This window comes from Oryctolagus cuniculus, chromosome 6 (genome assembly GCF_051225735.1).
Source record: "Oryctolagus cuniculus isolate XC-2025 breed Fujian yellow rabbit chromosome 6, ASM5122573v1, whole genome shotgun sequence".
Taxonomy (NCBI): domain Eukaryota; kingdom Metazoa; phylum Chordata; class Mammalia; order Lagomorpha; family Leporidae; genus Oryctolagus; species Oryctolagus cuniculus.
In genome coordinates this window covers 43,342,117-43,354,928 of record NC_142872.1, presented here as the reverse complement: position 1 = coordinate 43,354,928, position 12,812 = coordinate 43,342,117, and the positions used below count along the sequence as shown (strand labels likewise).

The 12,812-nt window shown below is 43.1% G+C and overlaps 1 protein-coding gene across 29 annotated transcripts in view; it reads right to left on the bottom strand.

The window, feature by feature from the left end:
• LOC127490526 (uncharacterized) overlaps window positions 1–12,812 on the bottom strand; it is a 451,570-nt gene that overhangs the window by 271,811 nt on the left and 166,947 nt on the right. For 11 of the 29 annotated variants that reach the window (XR_016236406.1, XR_016236404.1, XR_016236403.1 and 8 more), the window contains one exon: window positions 12,017–12,161. The exons of 14 other annotated variants lie outside the window; for them this stretch is intronic. Coding sequence is in view for 2 of the 15 variants with exons in the window: in XM_089336152.1 (XP_089192278.1) it covers window positions 12,019–12,161 (143 nt within the window). In the remaining 13 variants the exon portion in view is untranslated. Of the gene's footprint in view, window positions 1–8,809; window positions 9,019–12,016; window positions 12,162–12,450; window positions 12,560–12,812 lie in introns of those variants that run through there. 4 more of the 29 variants (XR_016236417.1, XR_016236429.1, XR_016236413.1 and 1 more) reach the window with 2 other exon arrangements.

Below are 12,812 nucleotides of genomic sequence, written 5' to 3'. Positions count from 1 at the left end.
TAACTGAATAGGTTCATTTTTATTATTACTGGTGACAGACCCAATCCTCTTGGTTAGGACACAGCCCCCCTTGCTCTCCCCACACTGAGTGCTGACAGTCTAGCCCTGTCACCACAGAGGCATCCCTATGTGGCACTGTGGTTTACTGTCTCCTGTCTTTTAAGACCACTGACTCAATTTCTCCCTTATTCCTTTTTTTTTTTTTTTTTTTTTTTTTTTTTTTTTTTTGACAGGCAGAGTTAGACAGTGAGAGAGAGAAAGAGAGACAGAGAAAGGTCTTCCTTTTTCCGTTGGTTCACCCCCAAGTGGCCGCTAAGGCCGGTGCGCTGCGCTGATCCAAAGCCAGGAGCCAGGTGCTTCTTCCTGGTCTCCCATGCGGATGCGGGGCCCAAGGACCTGGGCCATCCTCCACTGCCTTCCTGGGCCACAGCAGAGAGCTGGACTGGAAGAGGAGCAACCGGGACAGAATCTGGCACCCCAACTGGGACTACAACCCGGGGTGCCAGTGCCACGGAGCTGGCCTCCCTTACTCCTTTTAATCCATCCTGTTCTGTCCACTTTGATAATGACCACATGTCACCTGGCCTTGGTTTTTATACCAACCTACTCTCTCTGTGTACACTTTAAGATTTATCTGGAATCATTGCTTTGAGAAGCCTCACCTGATCTCCAACTCCCACACTAGAGAGAACCAGCAGCCCCCTTGACTGTGGTCCTTGAGTCACCCACACATCCTTCTGTTTGTGACAGTTACCTGGCTGTACCACAGAGCTGTTTCTGTCTTCCCTACTCAGTTATAAATGTCTGGAGCCACATTTTACCCTTTAGTTCACAACAGATGCTCAAATCTGTTTTCATATATGGGTAGAATATAGAGGAGGAAGGAAGGAAGGAAGGAAGGAAGGAAGGAAGGAAGGAAGGAAGGAAGGAAGGAAGGAAGGAAGGAAGGAAGGAAGGAAGGAAGAAGGAAGGAAAGGGGAGGGGAGGGGAGGGGAGGGGAGGGGAGGGGAGGGGAGGGAGAAGGGAGGAGAAATGGTTTCACAGTGATGGATCATATTGCTTCCAACTTTCTGATCTCCTAAGAAGGAAGAGAAACAAGGTAATTCAGGCAGAGCTGGCTTAATTCCCCGGTCTGATTTTTTTACATCCCTTGCACACACCATCCATGGCATTTCTCTCATGCTACAAACACCTAAGGACTCTAGCTTTCACAGAAACTACCTTGGCTCCTTGCCAGAAAACAAACAAGCCTAAGAATAAAGAAAAATAAATAAATAACAACTGCAACGCCTCCTACTTCGAGGTCTGGGAAATGAATTCCAAATGAGAACTGAACTCAAAGCCAAATGTTTGGCTCTCAGTGACAACCAGCTCCTTGGCCGAAAGCCTCAGCCCCCTCCTGAGACCACTTAGAAAAACGTCTGCCCAGAGCGCTTCCTGAGAGCCGCTGCCTGCTCTCCACCTCTCTGAGGCATGGAGAAATCTCTGCCAAGAGAAAACAATCACACCTCCTACCTACCACTTCAAGGTCATTGTTGGTAGTTGATCATTTTCCACCTCGGGAGCTTTCCAAACGCTTCCTCGGGAATTTGGTTATGTGTTGAAAGTGTTTGCTCAAACCAGGTGAACCCCCATCTACCTGTATGAGTCACACACACACACACACACACACAGAGTCAGACTTCGAACCTGGCACCTCCTTGCCGTTCAAGTTCCACAGCAATATATGTCTTACAGAAGCTCCAGACGTGGCCTAAGCCTGGGGCAAAGTCAGCTTCCAGAGAGGATGAAACCAGGACTAGGGAGTGGCAGAGGAGGCTCTGAGATGTGCTAGGACAAGACAGTGGAGAAAATGCACAAAATGAAATAATAACAAAACCTCCCTGCTGAGCACTTGACTCAGATAAACCAAGTTCCTGGGAAATTTTGAATAGTGGTGCTCCCGGAATGTGATCGCAGGAATATTTCTCTATGCCCCAGCTCCTCTTTTAAGAACATCTCACACCACACACAAAAAAGCCATGTTCAAAGCCTCAGTTCTCACTAAGTAACAGCATCTGGCCTTGGGTCTTTTCCATCCACTGCTCTCCTACGTGGAAGGAATCCATGATGACATAGCTGGCCCACTCTCCTGATGATAATGTCAAGGTATTATCCGAGAGAAGCATCAAGTTCAAACCACACAGGCCCAGCAAAGCAGACTAGGGAGAATGAGAGAGCTTATACTGAGGCAGTGTTACCAGCCAGAGGCACGCCACTTTGGGAGACATAAGACTCTAAGCTCAATTCCATGATGACTTCTCATCTCTGAGCTTAGATTCCTCATCTGGAAAATAATAGGGATATGGTCCGTCCTGAAGGATGAATTATGAGGTCTGTGTTCAGTGAGTGATATATACTTATACAATGCTCAGGTACTATAATCAAAGAAGTGCTCGATGATATTTGTTGAATGTCAAAACAAAATGACTCCCCCTGTCCTGAGCTCCAGGTAAGGGAATCCAGGCATATCTTGAAGAGCAGGTTGCTCATTCCTGGCTTTCATAAACAATTCCTCATCCCCAACCTGCATATGAGGGCAGGTTGTAGGAACAGTCAGCTCTGTGTACAGACAATGAAGGGGTACACTTGTATTTAGAGAATTGAAAATGATTAAAAATCAGTCTGTTTTAGTGGCACCATGCACAAGCAATTCTAAGCCATATCAGCAATAAAATATCCCTCCCCTCTCCCACCACCTACCCCAGTCATGCCGCCGTCTTGGTTAAGAAAGGATTACTCCCTGCACCCTGGCTGTTCCTGTCTCTCCTCAGACCCCATCTGGCACGGCAGAGGCCAAGTCCCCAGGACTCTTCCAGCAATCAGAGCTGCTCCTAGATCTGTGTCTGTATCTATTTTTCTGGGGAATGCCTTAAATCTTTTGGCCCATATAGTTTTGAGAAGAGGGCAGGGTAAGAACCTGAGCTACAAGTAAAGTTACATTAAGCCACTAAGTCTCTAAACAGACCCAAACCCGGATAATGGGCTCAATTTTATCAAACAAAACTTTCCCTTTTATTTGGTGTTGCTCAATGGGCTTCTTTCCTTGAAACTGAAGTTTGACCACTGGAAGGCCTTAGGCCTCTATTTGTTTTTTTATATAGTAGGAAGAGAAAAGGACATAGAAAGTAGAGCTGGAGGAGGTTATCTAGACAAACTCTTACATAAAAGGACACTGATAATCAGAGAAGAAAAGGGACTGGTCCAAGAGCACACAGCAAGTGGGTGGCAAAGAGGATGAACAAGCACCTGTGGCACTAGGGCAGCAAGGCTGTACACACAAAATGCTGAGCTCAGTGCCCGATGGAGCAAGCTGCTGATGAACACTACCTGCTACTTTTGTGCCCTTGCTGCTGTTTACCGTTATTGTTACTGCTGAAAACAAGACTAGACCCACATCTTCAGGCTTTGGGGAAGCTCCTCCCGGCACCTCGTTCAGTGTCAAGCACAATCAAGGTCATGCTGAACTAACTGTGGGGTAAGTACATTAGCTACTTCTGCTCAGAGACCATCTATCCTGTGTGACCATCTCCAGCCTGAGACATCCAATCTCCATACCCAGAGACTCCAGCCTGCCACCAATTCCTTCCAATAAACAGCTCGCCTTCATAATGAGTCAGGTTTAAAAGAAAAAAAAAAAAAAGAATGCATCTCCTCCTCTCTGTGTCCATTGGTTATTCCTGGATTGAATCTCACCAGCTATCAGCCTTTTTGCAAAGAAATTTCGATGTTAAATCAGGATGTGCTGGTCCCTGGACAGAAACCATCCAATTAACCTGACTGGGTGGTTAAAAAAATAAATTATCTTTCATCAGTCATTCACCTCGCAAAAGAAAAGGTCGATCTTTATCTTAATAACAAAGAGGACACCTTAATCATGGCAAATCTGCTGAATAAATCAAAACAGTAAGTTTTCAGGAGGCAAATGCCCTCTATTAGGTAAATTAAGATGAGCACTTTAACAAGTGCCCATTACCCTGACAGGAGCAGAGAGGAACTTGTCTCTGTCAATCTTCCCTCTGACAAGACAGCATTGATTAGATGCTGACACAAATTTATGTCTGAACAGGAATGAACTACAAACAAAAAGGAGGTCTCAGACATCATCTTTCCACCCAACAGCAGACAGAACAATCAGTACAGTTTTATGCAGCTCTTTCTATACTCTGAAAACAACGTTCATAGGGTTTTAGCCTTTATGCAAATTCTGTGATATAACTTTTACAGAACACTCAATTGTACAGATGACCCAGTGAGACAGAAAGTGGCCAGCCATGGGACGTAAAGACCATTTATTTATTTATTTATTTGGCAGCAACTTATTATTGCATACTGACTCTAAGCTCAGCACCATGCTAGGTTCTGCAGATGTGACAGTGAGCAAACCAGACAGGCTCTCTGCTTCCATGTCTCCTAAAACAGGAGAAAACAGTAGATTGAACAAGCATGTGGGATAAATGGTAAGTGGGGAATGCAGGTCAAGGGTAGGCTATGGAGGGTCAGTGGGATGCAGGCAAGCCACACTTTGACCCTGGGAGGCTCAGCTTAGAAAGGAGAACCACTTAAGGCAGGAGATATATTAGAGCCATCACAACAGCAAATGGCATTCCTGCACAGGATCATAGCATGGTACAGGAGGCTCCAAACAAGGAGACAGATAGGAGGTAGGATGGTATAAATGTATAAATTCAAATACATTCAGTGGCCACAGGCTCCTGAGACTTCAAAACTCTCTGGAGTTCCCTAGTGTGATCCCTGAGAGATAATGAGATCTGATCACTGTATTGTAGCGTAACAGGCAAACACAGAAGCCAGATTCCTCTCACTGACTTCTTATTTACCTCTCCCTCATAACCAGGGGTGACAATGAATACATAAGGCCAGGTATCTCTGTCTGTACAATAGCCACGATAAACCAGAGTGGCAAAGAGTCTGCATCTCACCAGAATGATGAGAAGAGAAATGAGCACTGGAGAAGGAAGTTCGCCAAGTGGCTGAGGTACTGGAGAAGACATGGGCTTTCTACACTGCGGTGCCTGAGCTCAATCCCCAGCTCCAGCTCCTGACTCCAACTTCCCACTAATACAGACTCTGGGAGCAGCAGTGATGACTCAAGTGATTGAGTTTCCTCCCAACCACGTGGGAAACCTGGATTGAGTTTCCAGGCTCCCAGCTTTGGCCCTGACCCAGCACAGGCCATGGTAGGCACTTAAGAAGTAAAGTAGTAAATGACAGTGCGTGCTTGCTCTCTCTCTAATAATTTTTTTTAATTTATTTGAGAGAGAGAGTTACAGACAGTGAGAGGGAGAGTCAGAGAGAAAGGTCTTCCATCCGTTGGTTCACTCCCCACTGGCCACAACAGCCAGAGCTGTGCCCATCCAAAACCAGGAGCCAGTTGCCTCTTCCTGGTCTCCCATGTGGGTGCAGGGGCCCAAGGACTTGGGCCATCTTGTACTGCCTTCCCAGGCCACAGCAGAGAGCTGGATTGGAAGAGGAGTAGCTGGGACTAGAACCAGCACCCACATGGGATGCCGGCGCCACAGGTGGAGGATTAACCTACTGTGCGATGGCACCAGCCCCGTCTAATAATTTTTAAAACTATTTTTCTTAAGAATATCTCCAGTCTTCCTCCTTCATCTTAAGCCTCTAAAGTGACAGACCTGTGCCATGAAGAAAAGGATGGCAGGCACCAGAAAAAGGAAAGGTACTTCCCAACTCCGTAACACTTGCTGTTGACACAATGAATTGATTTTTCAAGGAGCACAAATGAGAAACACTTCAAATATAATTTTTTTTCAGCTGAGAGTACAAGGGTGCTTCAAAAAGTTCATGGAAATGGAATTAAAAGACAATTTTATCTTGGAGCAAAAAAACCTGAAATCCATACAAACTTGGAGCCTTTAAAAATTTCATAGAAAATGCATATTATGGAAAAAATAGACACGAATTTTCAACAAATCTGGTACCAAAATAATCATTTGACTCCATTTTTCTATGAATTTGTTTCCATACATATATATTTATAGAAAGACATCTTAAGAGAGAGATGTATGATTAAGAAGTGGCTCACATGATCATGGAGATTGAGAAATGCCATGATCTGTCATCTACAAGTTGGAGACCCAGAGGAGCTATGGTGTAACTCCAGTCTTTTTCTGAAGATCAAGAATCAGAGCCAAAGGTATAAATCCCAGTTCGAGGACAACGTAAGACCAACACCCCTGCTGCAGCAGGCAGGCAGGCAGGCAGGAGGGGACAGATTGTCCTGCTTTCTGTTCTATTCAGGTCCTCAGTGGCTGGGATGATGCTTGTCCACACTGGGAAAGATGGTCTCCTTCAGAAAGCCATCAGCAGCATTTTTAATCTCATCCAGAACACCCTTGGAGATACACCTTTTTTTTTTTTTTTTTTTTTTTTTTTTTTTTGACAGGTAGAGTTATAGACAGAGAGAGACAGAGAGAAAGGTCTTCCTTCCATTGGTTCACTCCCCAAATGGCTGCTATGGCCAGCACTGCACCGATCCGAAGCCAGGAGCCAGGTGCTTCCTCCTGGTCTCCTAAGAGGGTGCAGGGGCCCAAGCACTTGGGCCATACTCCACTGCCCTCCCAGGCCACAGCAGAGAGCTGGACTGGAAGAGGAACAACCGGGACTAAAACCTAGTGCCCATTTGGGATGCTGGCGCCACAGGCAGAGGATTAACCAAGTGAGCCGGAGACACACCTTGACATAAGGGTTCAAGAGAGTGCACCATGGCCCAGTCATGTTGACACATTAAAAATTCACCATCACAGTCAGATTGCTTGTTCCTTTTGTGAACTATGTGTTTTTCAAATAGGTTTCATTTCAACTATTTCATTCCCATGAAGAGATGGGGGAGCAAATGACAGTATAAAAAAAAATAAACAAACAAACTTCTTTCACCTTTGACTTGTTCAAGCCTCTATTTGTCTGGTGGCCTCTCAGTCTTCCTCTTCCTTGTCTCAACTTTGAATTCTCTCCTGTAACCACCATCTCCAAGCCCTGAGCCCTACTCTTCCTAGTTTGCTTCCTAGGTCCATAAAATATTTTGTCTATCCTCAGTCAACAAAATTTATTTAAGTTATTTTGTTATAAGTTGGCTACTCAGTGCAGCCTCTCCAGCCGTCATAAATTCCTAACACAATTCCTCTGTGCTCCATTACTGGAACAGTCAGTAGCTTTTATGACATTGCTATAGGTGCAGAAATGTTGCCAGGTAGCTCAGACACATCACAAAACAAAAAGCTGTAGCCCACAGAGCTCTGAGTCAAAATCCCTCTCAATCAGGCCAGTGAAGTTTCTCTTTTTTCCCCACAGGAATTCTAAGATTAGAATGTATATGGTTCAATTCTTTATATTCTAGAAATTATCTATTGTCAACATGTGGTCTGTGGCTACTAGCACCCAATTATAAGCCTTTATTTATTCACTTCACCAGTGTAGAACACCTGCTACTTATGAACCACACTTTCAGTTTCTTCATATGAAAACTATTCATTTACATTCCACACATTCACCATCTGAAACGCTCCTCTAATTTTTGGTTCATTCTGTCTCTCCCAACAAAATACATGTTCCATGAAAATAAAGATGTCATGGGCTTTGCCTAGCAAAGTGTTTCCTGTGCTCCATCCAGGGCCTGATGCACAGCAGATAACGAATAAACATGTGGTCGCGAATGACAGTGACAGGCAAAGGCACTGTGAGGATCACTCATTCACTCAAGGGTTTTAAACACAGAACTGCTGATTTTTTATGTCATTGTGTTTATAATACAATATTGACTGGGACTTTTCTCATATATCAATCTTTTTTCCTCCATATCAAATTTTGTCATTTAGGTATCTCTCTTCCCAGTCTCTGTGAGGGGAACTGAGCTACATACACTGGAGGTCAAGGTCCAAGATACCATTAGAGATGCTAGTGAATTTAACATTTTACAACATTCTAATAGCTCTTTCTGATGATGGCTGGGACACTCAATTGAATTCAAATATGTTTAATAGCATTCTAAACCAAGAATCTAGAAGACATAGCAAGAAATATGTAGCTTCAAAAAATATAGCTCCACTTTTTCAGTTTACTGTATTGGGTGCCATAAAGGATTTTGTCTGGGAGAAAAAGAGCTTTCTTGGGTTTAAAAAAAAAATGGGAAAGCACTCTTCTAGGGAATAAGGCCCTTCCATCTGTAAACTTCTACAAATCTCCATTTCCACTCTAGGACTCCATGTTCCTCTTAACCTTCCACATTTGTTAAATGAATATATAAATTTATGAGGGTACTCTTCACAGGGAGGGTGTCTGGCACAGTGATTAAGGCATTACCTAGAATACCCACATCCCATGCCTAAGCACCGGGGTTCAAGCACCAGCTGTGCTTCCAATTGCAACTTCCCGCTAATGCACACACTAGGAGGCAACAAGTGATGGCTCAAGTACTTGCATCACTGCCACCCACAAAGGAGTTCCAGACTGAGTCTCCAGGTCCTGATTTCAGCCTGGTCTAGCCTTGAATGTGCAAGTACTTCAGGAGTGAACTAGTGGATACAACAGCTCTGTCCCTGTCTTTATCTGTGCTTTTGCCTTTCAAATAAATAAAAATTTAAAGATTGTTTAAAAAGTTCATGGGAAAATATAATTAAATGGTACATTCATTTTGGTGAAAAGAATTTGAAATCCATGCACATAAGGTATCTTCAAAATGTTCATGAAAAAAACATAATGAAAAACGGATATTTTCAGATCTATTTATTTGAAAGTTGGGGTGGAGGGGAGAGAGTGAGAGAGAAAGAAAGAGATCTTCAATCTGCTGGTTCACTCCCCAAATGGCTACAAAAAACCATAGTTGGGCCAGGCCAAAAATCAGGAGCCAATAACTTCATCCAGGTTTCCCACATGGGTGACAAGGGTGCAGACTCTTCAACCATCTTCTACTGCTTTTTCCAAGTCATCACCAGGGAGCTAGATGGGAAGTAGAGCAACCAGGACATATATTTGGTGCCCATATGGAATGTAGATATCACAGGTGTTCGTTCAACTCAATATACCAGAATGCTCAACCCTTATGTTTGGATTTTAATAATCTGCACCAAAATAAACATCTTTTAACATCATTTTCCATGAACTTTTTGAACTATTTTATATTTATAATGGAGATGAGCCTTGTTTAGATAAATAAGCTGCCCAGTTAGTTTTCAACTTAGAAAATGGGAATGTAGGCCGGCGCCGCGGCTCACTAGGCTAATCCTCCGCCTAGCGGCGCCGGCACACCAGGTTCTAGTCCCGGTCGGGGCACTGGATTCTGTCCCGGTTGCCCCTCTTCCAGGCCAGCCCTCTGCTGTGGCCAGGGAGTGCAGTGGAGGATGGCCCAGGTGCTTGGGCCCTGCACCCCATGGGAGACCAGGAAAAGCACCTGGCTCCTGGCTCCTGCCATCGGATCAGCGCGGTGCGCCGGCCGCAGCGCGCCGGCCGCGGCAGCCATTGGAGGGTGAACCAACGGCAAAGGAAGACCTTTCTCTCTGTCTCTCTCTCTCACTGTCCACTCTGCCTGTCAAAAAAAAAAAAAATTAAAAAATTAAAAAAAAAAAAAGAAAATGGGAATGTAATAATGTATTAGATAGATTTCTATGTGTTCAAATCTTTTGATCTTTACAATAGCCTTGTGAATTTTGTATGAGAGACTATCTCTTTTCCCCAAAGTAGCATGTGAATGTTCAAGTTTGTCCAAAATCCAATAATCCATTATGGCTAAACCAATTGCTAATCTTGTGTTCTTTGCACTGGTTGAGGATGGCAAAATGACTAACACTTGAATCACTCTCCAAACATGGTAGGCATTACTAATCAATCAACACCCTCCTGCCCACTGTCCTGGAAGCAACTTCAACACTGTGAAGCTCTTTCAACCTGGTGTTCTAGGCAGCCACTACCAATCAATCTCAAGTTGAAAACCAAGAGTTGAAATTGGTTTGCCTACCTGGCACTAACCAGTTTCCTCTGTGCATTAGGCAGCCCCTTGCAAAGCAATGCAGAGGTGAAAGCTGCCATGTGCAGAAGGAGGATGAGCATTTGAGAACACAGGAAGGTGATCTAGTAGGACAGGAGATGGGATGGATTTTTAATTTCCCTTCCTATCATTGCCTGAATGATTTTACCCCAGTTTTTGTAGGAAGTAGGGGTGAATCATTCTCACCACCACAGAACAGTCAACTGTTACATGCAAATGGTTGTTTACTGCATTCCCTGCCTCCAGGGAAAAGGTAAATAATTATTTCAACCTCTCCCTAGGTGACCAGTGTGTATATATTCCAGCCCTATTCCCTCCATGAAAACATTTAAATGGTGCTTTTATAATCAACCCAGCTTTAAATGCAGCCACTTTAGAGGTGATGTGCTACCTCTGAAATAAAATCCTACATAAAATCAAATGATTTTCACTTACGAAAAACAAATGCAGCTGCACTGCTCTTAGAATCTTTCTTTCTTTCTTGGTTGGTTCACTCTCATTCTTACTTTAGTTTAAAAAAAAAATGCTCTATAATAAAACTGGTAACTACCTGAAGAGGTGACTCACAGCACCAACAGATCATTTTCTCTTAGAAGGATTGACTCTTTCATATTTTCTCTCAGTAAATCACTTTAAAAGAAAATACTTCTTGAGTTAGCACTTAGCAGAAATAAAGCCTATTTATTAGCTGCTGAATAACTGGAACAAAAATAGAAATATGAGTGTGTGCAAGGATTGGTGACTTTGCCAGGATTCTAAAATAAACATAGGTTGCTGAAATCATCTATGTCTGACAACGCCCCCATTTGGAGTTCTGCAATGAGATAAAAAAAAAAAAAAAAAAAAACAACCCAGCCCAAAAGCTGGAGATAAATATTCTTTCCAGCACTGCCTAATTGCTGTGCCTAAACAGAGCAGATGGGGTACTGGGGCGGGTCTACCCCTTGAGATCACTGAGCATTTTCCTATTTAATTGTACTTTGAAAGCAGATTGTTCTGCTCAGGTACCTGTGACCAGGAGCATTTGGGATTTTACTCATGTTATTTATGGAGGTCATCCAACTTGGAGGTCACCCACTTCATCTTTTATTGTGACCTCCTTCTTCCAAATTATCCTTGAAGTTGGACATATGGTACATCATGGACATCAGCAGGCCTTGCAATTTGACCCTTTTGGCCAATCCCAACCTCAAGTCTCTCTAACTTAGTCATAACAGCTATAATTGATTAAGTACTATTATATGCACGGCACTGTCCCAGGAATTCACAGACATCGTCTTACAAGAACCCTAAGAGGTAGATGCTAAGTCATCTCTTTACAGATGAGGAGATTAAGGCTGATAGAGATTAAATAGTTATTTCCAAGTCACCAAGCTGGTAAGTGACAGAGATCGGAATAGAAGTCAGGATCCAGAGCCTGTGCACTAAGATCTGTGTGTACTTCATACCTGGCCAATGACACGCATTCAGACACTCAAGGAAATGAGAGATAGCAGACTCCTTCATGGTCTTTCATCCACTACACATTGCATGTTGAACCAACAAAGCATTTTATTATTAGGATCTAAAATATCAAGGAGATAACTTTTTCACTGCTTCCAACAATGGTTTAAAATAAACACAACATGAATCTTTTGGCTACCCAGCAGATAAGATTATTTTCCATGTTTGGAGAATTCCCCTTGCCTTAAGGATCTTGTTGGAAATCAGAACTTATAATGTGATATTTGTATTCCCAGCCATTCTGGACATTGCTGGGGCTGCCGTTTGGACTTTCAACCCATTTCTTCTCTAACAGTCAGTCCATTTCGGCTGCGAGCTCTGACTAGACCTGTGAGGCAGCAGTAGGATAACAAATGCCTCTGTTCTCCATAATCCCTTGCCAAGCACTTCACTAAAGAAGAAGTAGGGGATCTCATTACATGAAAAACCCAGAATCCTGAATTTACTCACCCTTAGAGAAGACTATCAATATAGGAGCACTGGCCAACTCTGAAAGAATTCATTTGTACACGACTACTGCAGCTAATGAACACATGTTCCAAATAGTTCAAGTTCTGAGAATCACAGAGCTGGAACCCAGCAAAGGCCAAGGGATCTGCAGAAATGAAAACACCCAGGGGAGCAGGATGATTTATCTCCAGATTAAAGAGGGACATGTTGGGGCTAACATTAAACAAGGCAAGGAAATTTCTTAAGTGAAAACAACTTTTATGAAAAAAAAGTTTTTAAAAAATCAAGTAAATCAAAGCTGAACTACAGACAGTGCTTTAGTCCCTGTGCTTTACTCTATATCAGTCAACACATTTCAAGGCTGTATGTGCTAAACATTCACAGGCTAGCAAATAATTTTTAAATGTTTTCTATCCAGAAAACTTACCTGTTGTAATTTCCAGATGCTTATAATTTTGTTTCTGGTAAGAGACCCAGACATGTTTGTTCTATTCTACTGTAATTCATCAGATTCCTTCTATGGGGTAATCACTTTGCCAGGCCCTAATAACACAGAAGTGATTTTGATTAGGGTTTGGCCCTGAGAAGTCCCAGGCCACTGGGGAAATTGGTCTCATGAACAGGAGCTCACAAGGCAATGTGGCAAGAGCTAAGAGAAACACAATGTAGGATGATAGCCATGATGATGATAAAAATATTACAAAGTTGATCCTTAGCCAATAAGTCATCAATTTGTTCATTTTACATACCAAGATGCTAGCATAGATTTCACCTCCTAGTAATACTCTGTTTACTT